General features: G+C 41.3%; 1 protein-coding gene across 1 annotated transcript in view; it reads right to left on the reverse strand.

Moving 5' to 3' along the window:
* Window positions 1–19830, reverse strand: part of adamts17 (ADAM metallopeptidase with thrombospondin type 1 motif, 17) — a 66314-nt gene that overhangs the window by 35647 nt on the left and 10837 nt on the right. The window contains exons 4-7 of the mRNA XM_030765099.1: window positions 16344–16516; window positions 15858–15941; window positions 14922–15079; window positions 11463–11506 (exon numbers count right to left, since the gene is read on the reverse strand). Coding sequence (XP_030620959.1) covers window positions 11463–11506; window positions 14922–15079; window positions 15858–15941; window positions 16344–16516 — 459 coding nt within the window. The remainder of the gene's footprint in view (window positions 1–11462; window positions 11507–14921; window positions 15080–15857; window positions 15942–16343; window positions 16517–19830) is intronic.

Below are 19830 nucleotides of genomic sequence, written 5' to 3' on the forward strand. Positions count from 1 at the left end.
TTAGGCTGGCCTGTTTTCTGTCCTAAAATAATGTACATATGCACAGATAAAACAAAAAGAGCCAGCTCCCAAGGCCACTCCTGTGAACGTCTGTTAAACTCACTTAGAATAACTCTGCAATCTGATGTAGAGATTTGAGCATAGCTTTTTGTTTTTTTGGCTTCTGGACTCTCATACCTAGAACATTTGTAATACTGACCTATTTTATCCCAGCCAATTACAGTCACACGATTCAGAGTCCTGCAGAGTAAGAAAAGCTCCCAGTGTTGGAGCACGGTTGTGTAACCCTGTGTTCTCCAGAGAGCACTGCTGCTCTGAGAGACAAGGCTCTGCTTTTCTCAGCACAAAAAAAAACAAAAAAAAGCATAGAAATGTTTGCTCCCACGTAACCTCTCCTAAAGCTCCTATAAACAAAACACATGGTGTAGTCTGCAACAGGCATAAGACTTCTCAAGTACACCCAGAGATAGAATAACCTAACATTAAGAGTAGGTAAGCTTTATTGGGTTTGAACTCTAGTAACAGAAAATAACGATGAACTGTTTGCATGCTTCAAACAGTGATATGGAATCATTATGTTAAATTAACCTAAGAATAAATTGTGTTTTAAATTAAAACAGGAGCTGGTCTAAAAGCAGGACAGCTGGTCTATTCTAGCTTGGTGTGATTTGAATTCTCCACTATAACTCCTAAAAGTCCATGAACGGTCGATATCAGTGAAAACAACGCAGTGTGTTTTGCGTCTTTTGTAATTCAAATTGGGTTGACAAGACAACAAAAGGAAAAAAACGGTCATATTCAAGCAAATAGCTGCATAAATACAAACACTACAACAAATGATATTGACAAGAGGCCATATCCTGGAACTGAAAACATAATCGCCTGTATAAGTGATGTGAGTTTCTGGAAGAGACGGAACATTACGGATCCTTTTAAAAGTGCTTTAATCTGTCTATGATGGCACCCCACAAGTGGCCATACAGGGCTGTAAAGTAATGAGTCACAGTTAGCCAACAGAAATTACGTAAAAAAAGGCTCATCTCATCAAACGATATTACCTTTCAGTGTGCCTGTTCAAACACCTGGTTAGTGTCTGATACTGGATGCTGCCCAGAAAGCCTCATTTGGCCTGCAACAGGCACAAGCCAAATCAATGACAAGAGAATGAAATCAAATCCAGATGGTTCTTTACAATAACAAAACAAAAAGAAAAAGAAAAAAGAAAAAAAAAACTCACAGATGTGAATTTGGAACAAAAATGCTGATTTTGCACAACTGAAAGGTCCCACCTTACATGAAATGGGCCAGTTGTAATTTTTGTTAGGTTGGCTGATGCTCTCTATTGAAAGAACAATGAACTATGAGTTAAGAATTTTGAGCATTTTATTTTTTTTAAATGAGAGTTCTTTGAAGGAAAAGTCCTCTTATGCAACCTTGGAACTAGAACACTAATTTAGCTAGGCGAGAAAAATCTGAAAAGGAGACACAAAAAGCTGCCATGTGCCTTCCATAAACCATTAGTTAACCTTACAAAAACACCTCCAAAACTCATTTGTTGTTTCTTGTACCTCTAGGAGGTGGGGGATGAGGGGGGAGTCACCCTATTTCCTCCTTCACCCTCATCTTTTTACTTTTTTTTTTTTTCAAAAAAGGAGGTTCCACCTCCATAATCTCTCTAAGTTGGGCCAGTGTGTAGTTTTGTCCTGTATTCCTGCGGTAGCACTGAACAGATGGAATTCCAAAATCACAGAGATTCTGTGTGTTGTTTTTTTGCTTTGGTTCAGACAGGAGTGTCCCTGAGGGAAGAAGCCATGCTTCAAACTGTACTGTTTTACCCAATGAGAATAAATCATGTTAACCAGAGAGAGACAGAGAGAGACTGTTTGAGTTTCACTTAAGTCAGAGCAGAATCAAAGCCACCCAATGGTGACGTGGCCACAGACACCATGAATCGCTCAGCGGTTACATTTCAGCAAAGATGAAACGAATCAAACACACACATGTAGACACACGAAAACTCACACCACACACACACACACAAGCACAGACATCCCCCCCCCCTTCCCGCCAACCACACACACATATTCAAACACAGTGGAGTACAACACTGCTTACAGCATGATTTCCTGATAAAGACAGCTGTTTCTTATCTTGTCTTGAATGAGACTGTTGATGGTTATATTTGAAATGAGCTGCAAAGAGGGACTTGACAGATCTCATATTAAAACAATATAACACTTCTTTACGCCCTTCAAAAAACAAACTATTGAAAACGAAAAATGCGAATTTGCTCCAATGCTGTCATAGTGCATTATAACAATAGTTAGTTAAAGATTACATGTAAGAAGAGCAAGAAGTCTTTGTTTCTATATATATACGAAAGCGTAAAATACCCAAACCCCGTCAAGAAAGTTGCAGGTTACAATTGAAGCACTTTAAAAAAGTGATGCACGTCTTGTTTGACAGACATCACGCATGCAGCACCACAATACCATGTCTTTGTCCTCATTAAAAATCGACTCCAATGCCAGGGGCTTGTCTCTTTTCTCTCCTGTCACAAATTTTTAACCTACCAAAGTTAAAGACGTAATCCTGTTCATTTCTATATAAACTCTCCTTCTTCTGAGCCAAATCGCACGGACTAACACTCTTTAAACACACTGTGTGACATTAAAGGAACAAGCCCCTCTACAAACAAGCGGCCCCTTTTTCAACTGACACAATGACGGTGCTGAGCGTTACTGTGACGCTCCTACTTTCATGTCCAAACAGGACCACCCCCATCATCTCGTCTGTCTTCTCATATGTGGACAGACCGTTTCTCCTGAAGCCACCTGTAAGCCGCCCTGCCATCTTTTTTTTTCCTGGTTACAGAAAACAGAAGGAAAATTTCAACCAGCACTTGGAGAAAGTCACGGTCCTGTTGGTCCCCCCTCACGCCCTAGCTGCCTTTCAGTAAAGACCAGATGGGGGCAGTGCTGTTCTACAAGGCCTGTACATACTGCTGATTTTGTCAGCTTCACCAAGACCAAGGCCCGTAGCTAATGTTTCTCTGTAGATACATCGCAGTGTATGAGTATGTGAGAGTTTACACTTCTAAATATAATTTTATGGACTGGATTTACTAAGAACACAAAATACAGTAACTAATTTGCTTATGCGGGAAAAAAATGCACCAGGAAAACGTTTCCTGTTTGCAGCTGATGTGCAATGACATAAAAATTGATAACAGCTGCAGACATTATGTTCAATAATGACATACTTGTATGTGATATTTTGACTTGGAACACGAGAAGTTAAACCAAACAAACATACTGGGTTGAAACCGCTCCAGTGGAAAGTGAATTTCCAGGTTTGAAAAACAACAAGAGTAATTTCAGTAGGGCTTAATAATCATTAGGATAATAATTATAGTTCTAAAAATTATTAGAGCAAGAATTTCAAATTTATGTCGGGATGACCTTTTTAACAACACAGGACAGGGCCACAAGGTTACTGCACCAAAACAACAAAAGGCATAACCAGGCAAACCTGGGCTTAACTGGGCTTAACTGGACATAACTGGGCATAAATGTGCGTATTCTCTCAATTCAGTGTTGTATTCTTTAAAAATGGCAATGCTTTCTTTATGCAGTGAGTAGTAAGTGGTAAGTGACAGTGTGAACCTGTCTCCCCTACAGGTTAAACAGTCCAAACAATTCTAATTTTGCTTCTGGTCATGAAAGTCAGGCTTTGTAAACGGTAAATGGGCCTTTTTTGTACCCCCCATTCTTTATTTTGCAGTTCCCATTTATAACATCAAGACTCCAAAAGGAACAATCAAAAATATGTATTATTTCAAGTAGGCTACTCGCACAAAAATCCACCACACATTTAAGTCCAGCAAATCTCTGTGTACCATCTAAGTAAGAAAAGTTCCTGTTATATTCTGCATAATTACTCCTGCTGTGTTCTGTATAATTACTGAACACAGCAGGTGAATGACTGAATCACTGAACAACTACAGCACTAATGGTTACATATTCTGGCAAATATATATAGAAAAAATATTTCTGTCCATTAGTTTTTGTAGCCTCTTGAACACAAAAAATGTCTCACTGTACTGCAATGTTGAAATGGTTGTTCACTGCACCATCTGTGACGTTTTTGTGAGTTTGGGTAATGCACAGATCGTACTTGACATTTTTGATCATTCTTGAGAGTTAACGATAATTACTGCTGAGCTCATAGAGAGAAAACTTAAGAAAAACTGAGAGAAACTGAATCTGGTCTAAATTTTGCCACTTGGTCAAGCACCCGATAAGCTCTGCATGTTAGTTTACTGTAATCTTACAGCATAGTTAAAAATATGGCCTGCTTTCTTTTGCCTGATAAAACATATCAGAACATTAGACAAGTACATATGTAAACATATTACATTACTTTCTTTATCAGAAGAAAAAAAAATCGCTTTTCCTCACTCCCATTTACATACAAAAGGTTTACAGAGCCAAAACCTAACATCAAGGCAGTAAAAACACAGGGTGACCAAACATGACCGGGCATGTATGTGACATAAAAGGGGCTTATTTTTAACTGTACTTTTGCATAGCCACTCACAGGAGTCTCCTCTATGTGCATACGCTGCTGTTCGGAATTCACATAAGAAAAAATGATTTAGCTCTGTTTACTATAATTAATTCTTAATGTAAAACTCAACTAAACATAGGTTTGCTAAAACTAGGAGATTAGCACCGCTGCTCTCAGTTTAGGAGTACACTGTACATGAGGACAGCAAATACATGAAATAAACAAGTAGAATTCAGTCATGCCAATAGTTACTATCCATGAAACAACTGAATTTCAATGAATTTGCTCTACCACCTCAGCAGAAACAAACTAAGGCAACACTTCAGTTTGGCGTCATTCTATCAGTGGGCGGGAGAAAATTAATCAAGTAATTTAATCTCATTAAATTACTGTATTTAGCTCAGCATTTAGCAATATGTCACTGTCCCTGTACAAAAAAGGAGGAAGACACAAGGCCAAGTACACTGGACCATGTTCCTCTGGTAAACAGCCATACCTAAATAGCTCTGGCTATCTGAGTCAAATAGTTAGTGAAGGGACATGTGTGAGGATTGGATTCCATCATCCAACAACTCTGTGACCTATAATATAACCCTATGGTTATAAGGGGATTTCATGTAACTGGGGTGACAGTTACTGAAGTAAGACAAAACACTTAAGAGATAAATGGCATTAAGAGCGGACCGACAGAGGATGTCTGAAAATGGCCTGGTTTAAGATAGGCCGTACATTGTCTGCAGCAGCAGAGGCTAGTCGTCAACAGAGGGCAAAGACTGCAAGCTGTGGTACTTCAAGATGTTTAAAAAAAAATCAATATCATACAACCAGTTTAATATAGCTGTTTATTCCTGTTGCAGTCACTTCTGTCATAAGCTGGGGTTGGGTTGCACAAACACACCGGAATCCTGTATTCAAATATCTTGCTGGTAGAGCACAGAAAACTGTAGGCTGATTGGAAAACAGATGTTGCCCCAAATTCTTACATGGATTTTCCCCTCACTCGTCTTTTACAACCAAGCATACTTAGTCAAAAGCTGCAATTACATCCACGCTGTCTATCATCTTCCAGATTCACACTGTAGACACATCACGGTCTGTATAATTTACACTTCTAAATACCTTTCAGCCCATTTACACTGCATGCTTTAATGTGTTGTAGCTGTGTTGTAAGTTGTCTTTACTGCTTGCTGTACATTCAGTGGAAAATGTAATGTATGCCTTAGTCACCAAAAAACTGATCACTGTAATAACTGTCAGACTGACTCAAAGATTTATCCAACTTCCACAAACAGTGTCAGAACATTACCTCACTCCCATTTATAATATAACCTGGATCTGTTCCCTGTACCCAGGCCATAAAAAAGTCAGCCACATCTCACCCAAGCACTCTCACATATCAAAAACATTACAGAGCTTAGAGGTCTCTCCCTCTCTTTACCTTTCACCTTATCAAACCCCAGTCTTTTTCTCCTCTAGCATTTGTCACACCCCACAGAGATCTTAATTCAACTACATCTACCTTAAACTCTGGGAGAATTTTACACTATGTCCCCTGTGCCATCTTATATCCCTTCTACCCCTGATAGCGCATGCATAATCTAAGTCGCTTCACACCTCCCCAGCCCTCCAGCCGTGGGCAGAGGAGAGGCCGCTGTGAGGTAATGCATGGCTCAGATATTTGTGGTTGTGCAGATACTCAGAGCCCAGCAGAGTTTTGATGCTTAAGCCCAGAACAATGAAACAAATTCACCAGGCTGTATTATCACAGGCTCAATCTGACTCAGCGTTCGCTGAGATCTGGCCGATCAAACGCGGGCCCAGCCCCGCGGCCGCTGCGGAACATCCATCCATCCAGACAGCCTCAAAAAAGAGCCCAAAGCTCCGTCACACATCTAAACACACAAGCAAGAGCCATATTTTTCTAATTATTTATCTCAGGTTAATTAGCCGTCACAACGCGAAGAGAGCTTTTCATTCACGTGTTAATTCCTGTCGTGCAGAGGGGCCTGAATCTAACAGCTCAGCAGAGCTCCGGGGCGTCCGGCTCGGCAGAACTGGGGCAGGCTCTTTGTTTGACGTGAAGCGCGCTGCCCCAGACCTGACCGCACACTTCACTGGGAAGAGTGAATCAGCTGATTCCCCCGGCCGACAACGCCCACAAACTTCAGCAACAATTGTCTCTTTAAAATACAGCTATCCCTTTAAGGGTGAGGGCCCAAACTCATCTTTTTTCTTCTGTCTCAGTTTTTCCTCTCTCTCTCTCTCTTTCTCTCTCTCTGAGTTTTGGGTGGCACTCATAACAGAGGAAACAGAACGCCTCTTCTATAATATTACCCCAACTTCTGTCAGCTTCCCCATTCCCACTCCATCACTGGAAGCGAAAGGCCTGACTGCTTTGACAAGGAGCAATAAGATAATAAACACAGAAATAAACTAAACAGTCCAATCCATTATGAGGCCTCATTTTATTTTAAAAGGTTCCTTAAAATTATGTGTGTGCATACAAATTATACAGAACTGAAGCTAAGCACAACATTTCATTTTCACCAAGGCCTGACACTCTCACGAGGGATACAGAACAGAAGGACTGTGACATTCTGTTCCCCTTTCTTTTTTTTACGAGACTGTGGTTACAGTGGGCTAAAACTGGGTCACTTGCATGGGGAACAGAGAGCCCCTAGAGTGCTCTGTGTGAAAGAGTCCCTTTTAAAAGGGCTCAACATGTGTGAGCGTACAGCACGACTCCACAGGGAGAGCAGCAGGTCTGTACCACAGCACTGTTACTATCACACATTCCATGACATCACAGGTATGCCTATAGTGATAATACGGAGGTCCAGATGGAGAAACAAAGCAGAGACAAGCTCAGGAAACCAGCACACGGTCAACTGCTGTGGGAACCGTCAAGCTCTACCTGAAAACATGTGACTTTTTTCGTTTCAAAGGGAGCAGCATATGGAATATCATCATACAGAACACAGTTCATAAACAATCATTTTGTAAATATGTTTTCATAAGCCTTGCCAACAATGGTACAGTGTAAGGCAAATTACTTTCAAATGGTGTCCCTGCTATAATGTTTACTGATATACCATATGGCAATATCATACTGATGATGGCATACACATACTTTTGCAGTCAATAATAAAAGACTTCATGAAACATGATATATTTTGAATATATATTAGTGTGCTAAAAAAGTATACAAACATACATTAGTTTTATTAGGGGAGATACATCATTTTATTCTTCTAGTAGAACAAAAGAATACAATATTCCCGTAAGTCTTCACATGCACTTCTCAGAACAGGAGAGTGAGCACCTGAGCCTCCACTGCAGGAGAGCTTATAAAGCCCAGAGTCAATCCACACAACCAGAATGGATCTTCTCTATATTACACAATACATTACCTGAAAATGACTCACAATCCCCTATATATGAAACAGAAATATCTGCAGGCGATTTCAGCCATAAAACTAACATCCTAGTTCGTAAATCCCGGGCCGAACATAAAAAGCAAGTGTGTTTTGCTTGAGGAAAAATGGTCAAAGATAATTAAGAAGTGTTTCAAAGACACGTCAGGCCAGCAAGACATCTTCTGCCCTCTTTGGCCTGACCCTGACTGATGTGCATCCATAACGGTAGCTGATCAAAAGAGCTGTCAGGGTAGCATCCTGCTTCACCTTGCACCTCGGAGCAGCGACGCTTCATTGACCATCAATAAGAACGAAAGAGGAAGCGTGGGCTGACAAAGAGCCCCACCCACTGTGACCATATATCTCACATATCTGTGTCAGGACTCACCCTGAACTCTCTGACCTGGGAGAGACTTAACTCTTCTTCTGTTCAAACGGGGCGGGGAACTGCTTCAGTGGGGTCCCCTGTAAAATACTGTATACTCGCTGGCGTGATCTATGTGAGATGAGGGGAAAGGATAAAGCAATCTAAACATTGTTAACAGCGAGGAGGTCTTCCGGAGAAAGACTTGAGACCCTACCCTCCTAATTCATCACTGTATCTGTGAGGGCCATTGTGTCTGTTACAACTGTTCAGGGTTTAAAGAGTGTTTGTACCGCCCACAGCAGCTTTATCAACCACAATAAACAACCAGAGCTGATCCAACACGGGTTTGAAACCACAGCGTACAACAAAGAACACATAGTAAGAGGCTTCAGAGCAGATCATACAAATTTCAAAAGACAGGAAGCCAGTTTGACACACAAACACATACACACTACACACACACACAGACACACACACACACACACCTCATCCTGAGGTAGGAGCTTATCTCTCCTCAATCAAGGCCTGCTGTCTCACTGGGAAAATTGTAAATCAGATGAAAAGTGAAGGGGGCCCCATTTCAAAATCAGCGACTGATCCCGCAGATCCAAAAGATGAATTCCTTTATTCTTTCTCACACCTCTAAAACATCTTCCCTGTTGGTCTGAAAAGGGGAATTCCTCAGCTTTTGTGAATGTCTTCGAAAGGATTACTTAGGTATGGTTTAGAAGGATTATCTTAAAACACATTCAAACAGTTTCTAGACAGTGCCATAAAAAAAAAAACATCTTAAACTGTTCGCATTTACATGTGGAATTTGGTTGTTTTTAGTTTCTAAACTGACACTAACATTCCTAAATTTGATATCCCCTAAACAGATCAGGGCATTTTCTAATAGTTAATAAATCAAAACGATATCCAAATGAAAACACTAATGCAATCTAGCTTTTTAAGGAGTAAAGCCAAATCTTTGACTTGGAGATATATAAATCAAAGTTTAAAATGGATGCTTTCCAGCATTACATAATCAGACAGGAGAATTCTTTACCACTCGCCTCATTTATTAATGTCTATGTAAAGAACAAAATGAACCATTCCTTAAAACAAAGTATAAAGAAATGCAATCAAAACAAATTTTTGAGCTATATGGCTTTGTCTGGAGATCATTAGAGCTGAGTCACAAAATATTTTTAAAAATCAGATGAAAAGTTTGAAAAGCTCGACGATAGGGGTGATACAACAGAACAAAAGGACAAATCGCAAATATTGGAAACAAAAACAGAGAGGACATAAGTTTGGTACAGTAAGACTAAATGCAGGTCTCACTGCTCTGGTTCCAAACATTCCCCAAGTACCCCCCCCCCCCCCCCCCCCCCCCCAAATCTTGACACCTCAAATTAAAGTCGAGCATTGCTATTGTCGACAAACGGAATTCCTCCACAAATAACCGAACTGGGAGTTCTGTGCAATTCGAAAGTAATAATAAGAAAAAAGCTTGAAGCGGGTTTGATATCTATGAGATCACTGCTTTGGTCCAGTTCCACGTTGGGGCCTATTCACCCTTCTCTACCCCAGCAGAGCCTCACCAAACCGTGCCAAGCCACTTTTCAAAGACCATTTATAAAACTTTCCACAAAAGACAACCATATACAGTCAAATGGTTTGAAGATGGCATCACCTCTCTACGCTACGTCCTAGTGAGAAAGCGGTGAATGAGAATTTTGAGCAAGAAAGGGGATTAATCTAACATGCCTTGACAGGAGGAAGACTGTTTGGCCGACACTGCAGAGGACAGGTTTGTGCTCTATGGCAGCCTCTCCCTCAGGGAACTGGGCCACCCAAGATGAGAACAGTCCTCACAGACGGGCAGCGAGGGAACGCCATTCAAACAGAAAAGTGCATTTATCTGCATAACGCCATTACTGTGATCATACCAGTTCCATAATGCCACATTAATTATACCAGGCCTCAGCTGTCAAGCAGCAGCCACAAGCTCTTCAGTGGTTTTAAGCTCCTCTACTGACAGCCTAGAGTCTTTAAGGATGATAGGCTTTCAAATGCCTGTCTAGGCTACAGAGCCACCGGAGGACAGATACCCCCCCACCCCACCCCCTGCCAAAGAGTAGACCTGACAGCTTTTTTAGAGGGTAGAAAATTACTTTTTGTTTGTTTGCTTTCTACGGTGCCAAAATACGAACCCTACTTGATCTATAATTTTAACTGGTTCAGTGATTCCTGCACTTGAAGCGATGCAATCTAAAAAATTCCAGTTCCTTCATTTCAGTACATCGCTGTGAGACTGGAGAGCGGGATTCAGCTGTGGAGTACACTGCCAAGGGAGGAGCATTGGGAATGTCACCTGCTTTTCAAACTCTACTGCTGGAATGTCAGGGGTCAGGAGAGGCCATAGGCCAAGCCTATTTTCAAATGCCCCCCTACGAAGCCTTTTAAAAACAGCAGCCTGGTCAGCCCATCGACCCTCTCTGACTCACTGACACTTCTCTGGAATGTACAAACGGACAATACTGATGCACAACCTGATGATGTCACTCATCTGAAAAAAAGAGGATTCAGAACACAAACTCCTAGTTTTTAGTTGCCTTCTTGACAAATTGTCTTTGCAATCCATCTACGTGGGCCAGCCGTGGCAGTAAATAGGCTGAAAGTGGTGGTAAACCAGGCAAATCAACGCCACAGTCTTTAAACAATCTTAAAACACAAGGCCGACATTAATTTGACGACAGCATCACAGCTGGTGAAACATTAATATGATGATAAATACATAATAAGCATCTTAATAATCCAGTTTGTTCAAAGTCAAAATTGTCCAAATTAATATCTGTAATGATGTGACATTAGCCAAAAAATGTCAGATCATAAACAGAGTGTGTAGGATGTGTGTTTACATATAAGCCAGGTAATTTGCAACATTAATTAGATGGAGAGGCATTACACTGAAACATCCTTTTTGATCATTTAACAACAGTGAGAGTCTTTTGTGACTGGAATAACTATCCTATCCTTTAGGCGAGATCATGCAATATTTTCAAAATATGAGAATCATGTTCCATTCTGATAAGAAAGTCTTTTTTTTGGCTGCAGCTACTCACCAACCGTGTCACATGGCTCATCTTTGTGGACGCAAAAGTCAGTCCTGAAATGATAAAAACAGAAGAGAGATACTCAGTGCAGGATTGCTGATGGATTAACTTTTCTTTGAGATTTATAGATTAATGTGGATTTTTTTTGTAAATTGGGGACCTGAATATTAGTGAATTTTGCTCCCTAGATTTGCAGTTACAGTTTGTTTTTTTGTTTGTTTGTTTGTTTTAATTTTCATTATGACACTTGCTGTCTCTTTTGACTTCAGTCTGGCTAAGAATTTTTGAACATGTCAAAAAATTTAAGTGATGCGGGCTATAAACGTCTCACTTTCTGCTCAAATCATAAAATATGTTGTTAACATGACAGTTAAATAGCTCACAATCAGAACCAATCATAAAACATTGACTAAACCAGTTGGGAAATGATAAAGAATTCCACCAAAAATTCTGACTTAGTCATAGAGAGGCAGCAGAGCCCTGGGTAGCACTCAGAAATGCACTGAAAGAAAAAGCCAAGTCTTTCACGGGTGGTCTCACTGGTTATTTCAAAGCACTTTGTCCAAACTGTTGAGCAAGGATTTCATGTCCTCTCTTTTAACACCACACTGTTGGGAGGAGCTGTTTGATGATGTTCAACTGGAGCGGTCAGTGTCACTGTGCTGTGAATTAGTCAGAGCCTCTGAAGTCTCCTCTAAGAACCAGAAATAGGCCACAGGCCTCTCTTGGGTGTGAAACTTCCACAGACGCCACACAAAAAGGCCATTTTCCCACACACTTGTCCTGTGACTCTGCAAAGTGTCGACAGTTGCATGTCAGCATCTGGCTACAAGATCTCAGGACGACCAGAACACTCAGCACGGGACACGGTGTCTGGAGAGGAGACGCAGACAGGCACAAAGAGACAGACAGACAACAGCACTAGAGTAAAAAGCCAGAGGCCGGCTGAAGGCTGGATGTCATCCAGCTCGGTCTGCTAAGAGACGAATAACCATGTGCTCGTCCAGTGAACCGCTTTCAAATCATTCAAAAAAGAAAAGATCTGTGATACAACGCAGAAGCACTGAGAGAGCAGGCAGCGCAAGTGCTCCCAGGACGTCTCCGACTACGGAACGACTAAAATGGCTCAGACATCTAAAGCGTCGTTGTTTGCTTTCTCAGTGAGATGAGAGCTTCACCCAGGACAAACATGGCTACATCTTGAGTAGCCAAGTTTCTTTCAGGTCAAGCCTTCCTATCCAATGCCCTGGTTACCAAAACATTGTTAATGGACCATCCCTAAGGTCAATATTGGTTCAAACAAGAGCTGTGTTTAAACTCCTAATTAGCAAGCATGCACAGCGCAGGAAAGAGGAGAAAATTAAAAAGCACTCCCGTGCCCTCAGCCTTCATGTCCGAGGGCCGACGATGCTTCTAATGCCACAAAACTGCATATGGCTAAATTTGTCTGTACTACTTCCCCTTGTAATTCACTTTGGCAGAACAAACCTCCACAGACGTAGCAGTAGCATCAAACCCTGTAATTTCACTAAACCAGACCTTATTTTAAGCTCAGACAATGACAAAAAGGTGAGGAGTTCAAGGGAGCTCTGATGGGGGCAGTCGAGAGTAAAACACACTTAAAATACGGGGACACGCATTTGTGCCAGGGAGTCTGTTCAACTGACTTGAAATCACAGAAGTGAATCCATAGGGGAGCAACTTTTTAATGTAAAGAGGACATGACGGACAGCCAATTTAACCATCTATTTTCTATCAGTATAAGATAACTGATGTCAATTTTCTTTCAGGATAATACTGTGGTGGCTCTGTTGTTCCATTCACTGTCTTTGCTGTCAAAACAGACAAAACTGTTCTTCTATGTGATGTCTGGCTTTCCTCTCCTTGCCTGCCCAGATGAAGGGATTTGAGACATAACTGGCAGGATCTAGCTAACATGGCGCTTTATAGAAGGCTGAAATTTTGCATGGTGATGGCAAGAGTAGCAAAGCTAAATCACATTACTGCTGACACCCAATGGCAAACATGACAAGGTCTGAACTGTTCCTGTCCCAGCTGTCACACAATGGCACTTGTCTCAGGCTCAAGGAGAAAGAGACAGTGCAAAGCGCGAAAGCCAATGCTTTCCTCTCCTTCCAACCTAGCATGACCTAATCTCTTTGGCTTTAAATGCACTGTCTGATTCAATTTCTGTCTTCCCAAAAAAATCATCTCCCTGAAATACAATACGGGATTATGGGCATGGAGACAAGAAAAAAAAAAATTAAGAGGACTGAAGAAAGAGGTCTTTCATGTCTTGCTTTTATTTATTTATTGAATTTATTGATTCATTTATTTATTTATTTGCTTTTTGCAAAATTAATATACATACTATGAAATGTTCCATCAAAGAAATGTACGGTAAAAAGCTACACCAGCTATTATCTCTAATTTCAGTTGTAGTGGCTCTGAACCCACATTACTTCAGCAAACGAAAACACCCCCATCTTAGGTCTCGGAACGCTGGTGAAAAGTCAGAATAGGATCTGTCAGATGTGTAGTCCTTTACCAGGACAATTTTAATGTTCTTTGGGGTCATTAAAAAAATGTCTGTGGGACAAATGAAGTCCACCTTTCACAGATGTGTCATGAAGACTGGCTTTCTTTAGTCTCTGAGTACGATTTTGAGCTAGATGCTGACAGCTCAAATGAGTCACAAAGGAAACCGAAGCGCACCTTGACATGTTTTAATTTCTGAGTGACGCAGAAACACAACTCCCATCCTGCGGTATCTTGGTATTAAGGCTTTTAGACAGATGTTGATCCTGTACACTGCATCTTCATAGAGAAAGCTTTATGTGTGGAGGAGAGATCATATTTAACAGAGCAGCGCAGGAACAAAAGCCCCCTCTGTCTCTGGGCTCTCTCCTCACCAGCACCTCAGGCCCAGGAAGACGGATAACATCTGACAGGCTACATGAGCACTCATTTAGCCCAAAGGATTCCTTTTTACCAGAAAATTATAGCGGCTAATAATACCTAATCCAAATTAGGAATCCAACATATTTCTGTTGAGCCATAATCAAACTGGGGTGAGGGAGGAATATTGAGAGCAAATCTGTGTTGCTGATAGAGATGTAAATGGCTTGGTTGTTAAGATCCATCATGACCGGGCAATGGAGGGTCCCAAATTATATGATGGTTTCAAGGCACACAAAAATCCAAATCCATCAAAGCACCACACAGGTAAGTCACATTCGCCCATTCAGCACATTTTGAGTATTACAAAGGGATAAAAGGGGGAAACATTAGAAAGTATGGGGGGGGGGGGGGGTGACAGGAGATGGGGATGACATGTAACAATGAGCAGGGTGACTAAAGAAAAAAAAAAGAAACAGAGAAATAGAAAAATATGGAAGAACAAAAGTGAGGTGAAAGAGGAGAAAAAGAGCAAGTGAAAGAACAGAGAGGAGCACTGTAGCACTGTACCTGGTGACCAGTACGGCAACGTCCAAAGGAGGTGGGTCATCTCTCCCTCCTGGAACATGATTGTTGCCTAGGTAACGAGCGCCACCATACTCCTCATGTTGCCAATGACAAAAGCTTTCCAGAAACCTCTCTCCATGGTGGCCCACCTTCAGTTTCTCCTGGAGAGAGCACAGAGCAGTGGCATTACTCCACACTCTCTCAAAAATTACCACTGAACATTAAAACCACAAAGACAGCTCTGTTAAACTTGTTTAACCTCAAATATTTCAGGAAACATTTCATTTTCAAGTAACAAAAATTTTCAAAACAACAACACCACATGGTTTTGGGGTTATGCAAAGGGACAAGGCTTTACTTTAGAAGTCAGCTCGACTCTCAAAAACCCTCAATTAGAATGACGCTGGATACGTGTTGTTCTAAAACAAAGAATATGACTTATACTCAGAGAGAAAGAAAGAAAATGCATTTGGCTAATACGTTGGCTAATAAGTTGAGAGAAACTATTTAAATAACTTTGATTGAAGATTACAGTACAATATTGTTTAATTCTGAAAGAGTAAACACTGTTAACATTAATGCTTTTTATATTCTTCCAGACAGCTAATTATAAAGACAGCTGATCCAGCAGACAGCTAATTCTATAGACAGTTCATTTTGCTGGCGACTAGCTGTCTAAGTGAGAGAAACTGATATTCCTAGGTTTTTGTCAGATGTTGTTTCAGTATTTTCAGTCAAGATCTAATAAGTGAGCAGAGACCATAAAAAAAAGAAAAGAAAAAGAAGAAAAAAAAGAAGATAACATTACAGGCTTTACAGGACAGGAATAAAACAGTGAAGTAAAGAAGTGGCTGGGTGCGTCTGACTCCTGAGGAGATTTACTGCACACAGGTTCAAGGGGTCAGTTCGGGAAGGAGTGGTCACAGGGGTCAAACTTACAGGGCGGGTGCGCAGCAGAACAAGCTTTGTGACACGGATGTTAATTCTAATGCCCAGACTCTGGTGAAGAAACATGTTATACACCTGCAAGAGAGAAACAGAGAGGGGGAGAGAGAGAGAGAGAGAGACAGAGAGGGAGAGAGAGAGAGACAGAGACAGAGAGGCTGAGATGAACTGACATGAAAATGTTTCATTTTTATTTCATCTTTTGCTTCATTAACTTGTGTGGTCCAATGGCTGCATAGAAGTTCTTCAGTAGGAGAGAAAAAAGAAATAAAATTTGAGGAGAAACTCCATTGTTCTACAGAGCATGTAAAGAAAGAGCATTAAAACAGCAGGATAAAGTTTGAAAGAGATTTAGTGTGTGTGTGTGTGTGTGTGTGTAAGTGTGTGTGTGTTTTGTGAGTGTGTATAAGTGTGTGTGTGTGTGTGTGTGTAAGACAGGGAGAGAGAGTGTAAATCTGAGTTGTTGTTACTGTTTTTTACCATGTTCATGACTGTGAGTAGAAAGCGCTGTGCAGCTTCTGCTCCGTGGTACTGCACCATGTCAGAATCAGCCACCACCACTGTCTCCACTGTGTATTCTCCAGTCAGCCTGATAGCATTCCTCCGCCCACGAAACTCCTCTGTCATCTTTGACCTCTGCTCCTTCTTCTTACCTGCACGATACACAAGACATGAAATGCGTATACATACATGTATGGATACGTGAATCAATGTATGGATCTTTTTCCGCCTTTTCAAAAACACAAAGTGTGCGTCAGAGATGTGATGTTGTGTATGTGAATAAATGGATGGATCCCTTTTGTCACTTATCAGGGACAATTTTTGCAAATACACCATAAGTCATAATTCATTCCTGCGTTAATGCACAGGCCATTGGGCGTTCAGTGAAGTTTCCCAACTACACTCACCAAGCCAACTCGAGTTATTAAGCTTAGAGCAGTTCAACACAATGAATCCATAAATAATGAAATACGCGTAGAACTTCTTACTTAGGGTCTGGACATGAAGTCTCATCGTTATAAAGACTTTAAAACTGTGAAGGGGGAAGTTCAGTCTTTCTGACATATGTCTCCATTACAAACACTTTCATTGATGCTTGCTGGAATCACAGATGGTCTCACAAACACTTGTTTTTTGTTTGTTTTGGGGTTTTTTTTTTTACAAAAAATGTTCATTTCATACATTTTATGTCACAACCTAAAACGCACGCCAAACTACATAGAATCACATTGTCATTAATAGTGGTGGTTGACTTAAAAGTGATTTTCCAAATAAATAATTTAAAGTGTCATCTGGATTTAAAAACACAAAGCCTTGTTCTCTGCCAGTACAAGGCCCTCTAGTTGGTGTGTAATCTTATTGTTCTCACAGGATGTGGGAAAAACAGCACACTGTACAATTATTCTTTGATACAAGATGTAAAGCAATTTCAATTCTATTAACCCATGGAAGTCAAGCACTAATATTGTTATTGGCTTTTTAAAATGTAAACAACAAAAACATACACAAATGCAAGTCTACTGAAATAACATACTAGAAAAAACTATGTCAACAACTTATTACAAGGAGGCAATTGGGCCCACATGTCAACAAACATGAACTGCCTCCCTAAGTCCCAAATGATGGACATGTTTTACTAAGTAACAAGACAAGAGGGAAAGCACTCCACTCCTCAGCAAGAGAAAACTTGTCATGTCCAACGTATGCAGAGAAGACCTATTTGGACTGTGATCGTCCCAAATAACACACAAGAGGTAACAACACAAAAAGCAAAGGTTTTCAAGGGCAATTTTAAGACATACCACGGCAGTTTTGTTAGATAAGTGCACAAGGTGCAGTGTGTTGTGTTTTATTCCCATTGTATTTCATTGGTCCCTGCTGTAACTGAACTCCATAAAGAGGGTCCGTGTGCATGCATCCGTGAACGCACGCAAGCGTGTTGACAATCTCACCAGACTTTAGGAGAAGTCAGTCCTTCAAGGATAGAAATGAAATTTCTATCCTTAAGCTAAAAGAACGGACCAATCCAAACTCTCATTATCCAGTATGGTTGAAACATAGTTGAGCACCTTTTCGAGACAGCGGAAGGACCATAAAGCAAGAGAGAGTCAGTCAAGAAAATATGAAACCATCATCATAAGCTAAAACAGCTGAATATTTGCATCTTGACAAATCTGAAAGAAATATGTAAGAAATCTCTCCAGTAGTGCCTCAGCAGTCAATCCCCACTCCTCCTTCATACAATACTCACTGCCAGTCTGAGACAGAACAGCTACTCAGAGAGCAAGAAAACACTCCAAGGATGAGACGGGAAATAACAGAATGAGTGGAATGAATGGACTTCCAATGCTCGGCACAACTGCTGGGAAAAACACAAAGTCTTTATGGTATGATCTTCTGTTAGATCACACCGTAATGAGAGTACAAATAAATTGCTTTTGGGTTCACAAATGCTGCCCTCGGTTATGACACTATGTTACAATGTAGAGATATGTCCAACATCTGGGATTCATAGTTCAAATCCCAGCTGTGCTATATTTGCTGCCTATGCCTAAGAATCCATGAGGATGCAACAAGCCATGTTCCCTTTGAAGGTCCATCAGCCTGGCTTAGTCTTCCTCTTACCGTTGGGCTGCAGTCATTGTGAGTCAGGTGTCGACATCGTTACAGGCAGAATAGCACTCTCCTCAAAACATGCAGTGTTCGTGATCAACCTGCTACAGTTATGTTCACAAATGTCCATAGAAGCGTGTGACTTAGGAGGAAGACACAAGTCAGACACTTACAAGATTGCAGACACTTATGTAGACAGTCAAAATAACCGCAAACTTTTAAAACAAATAAATCTGAATACTGACTATAACAGTAATCATGCTGTGCGTTTAAGTAAGACAAAGTGTAAGCTTTAGATATAGAGGCAATCACGGGACTCTGTTAATGCCACAGGTTCAAATCACCTCGAGGTGTTTCTGCACTGCTGAGATCATCAAGCAGATAAGACTCTGTGCAGTGTTTCTGCTGAGTGCGTAGCCTCCTAACCTCCACGTATGATGCTGTGGGGAGGTGACATGGCACAGCAACAGCAGCAGCAGCAGCCTCTGAGTAATAATAAATCCCCGGTTCAGCCCTGTGCTCACATGCGTCCCTAGAGTGCTGTGAATGGCAGGTAAAGGCCAGACTGTGTACTCCTCCATAAATGATACTTTTGTGCTGCGGGAAATATAAACCCACACCGCAAACCTGCTCCACCCTCCACAGTGAGCTATGGGCTGCAAGTGCGTCTTGTGTGCCAAAACCTAGAGATTCTGAAATATGACAGAAAAAATGTCTGACAGTCTTAAAGAATGGAGCCCCTGAATGTGAGACATATGGACAGTGAGGAACTGGAAGCCATTTTGTTAAACTGCGTTTCAGAAAAAAAAAAAAAAAAGCCAGCATTTTTGGGATTCCGTCTCGTTCGGAGGCAGACCACAGCCTGATCCGGTTCCAATCACAGTGTCTGCCAGAGACTGAGCTCCTCGCTGCTTTGCAAATCCTTCCTCATTAGGAAAGACGCTACGTGTGGATTGCTCCGCTCTCCGGTAGTGCAAGAGCACCTGCACAGTACAAAGTGCAGGCATGTCCGTGTAGCTGCCCTCACAGGTATCTCTCTTCCATCTCCAAGCCTTTCTCTCCATCTCTTCCAATCCTCATATTTTCTGGCCCTCCCCAGCCTTTCTCTACCATCTCAACTGACTTTCAAACTCTTTACTGCACTATCTCTCTGTCTCTCCCTCCACACTTTGTCTACAGCCCCCCCCCCCCTTGCTTGTCTATTTCATTTCTCTTCCACTTCTCTATTCTTCTCTCCTCTCTACCTTTCTCTGCTGCTGTCCTCAGGGCTTAGCTGGGGCCTGTCAGTGAAAGCAGTATGCAGCTCTGCTTGGATCTGCTGAACAAATTTCACACCCATTTCCTCTGTGCTCTG

The sequence above is a fragment of the Chanos chanos genome, chromosome 2 (assembly GCF_902362185.1).
Source record: "Chanos chanos chromosome 2, fChaCha1.1, whole genome shotgun sequence".
In the NCBI taxonomy this organism is placed as follows: Eukaryota; Metazoa; Chordata; class Actinopteri; order Gonorynchiformes; family Chanidae; genus Chanos; species Chanos chanos.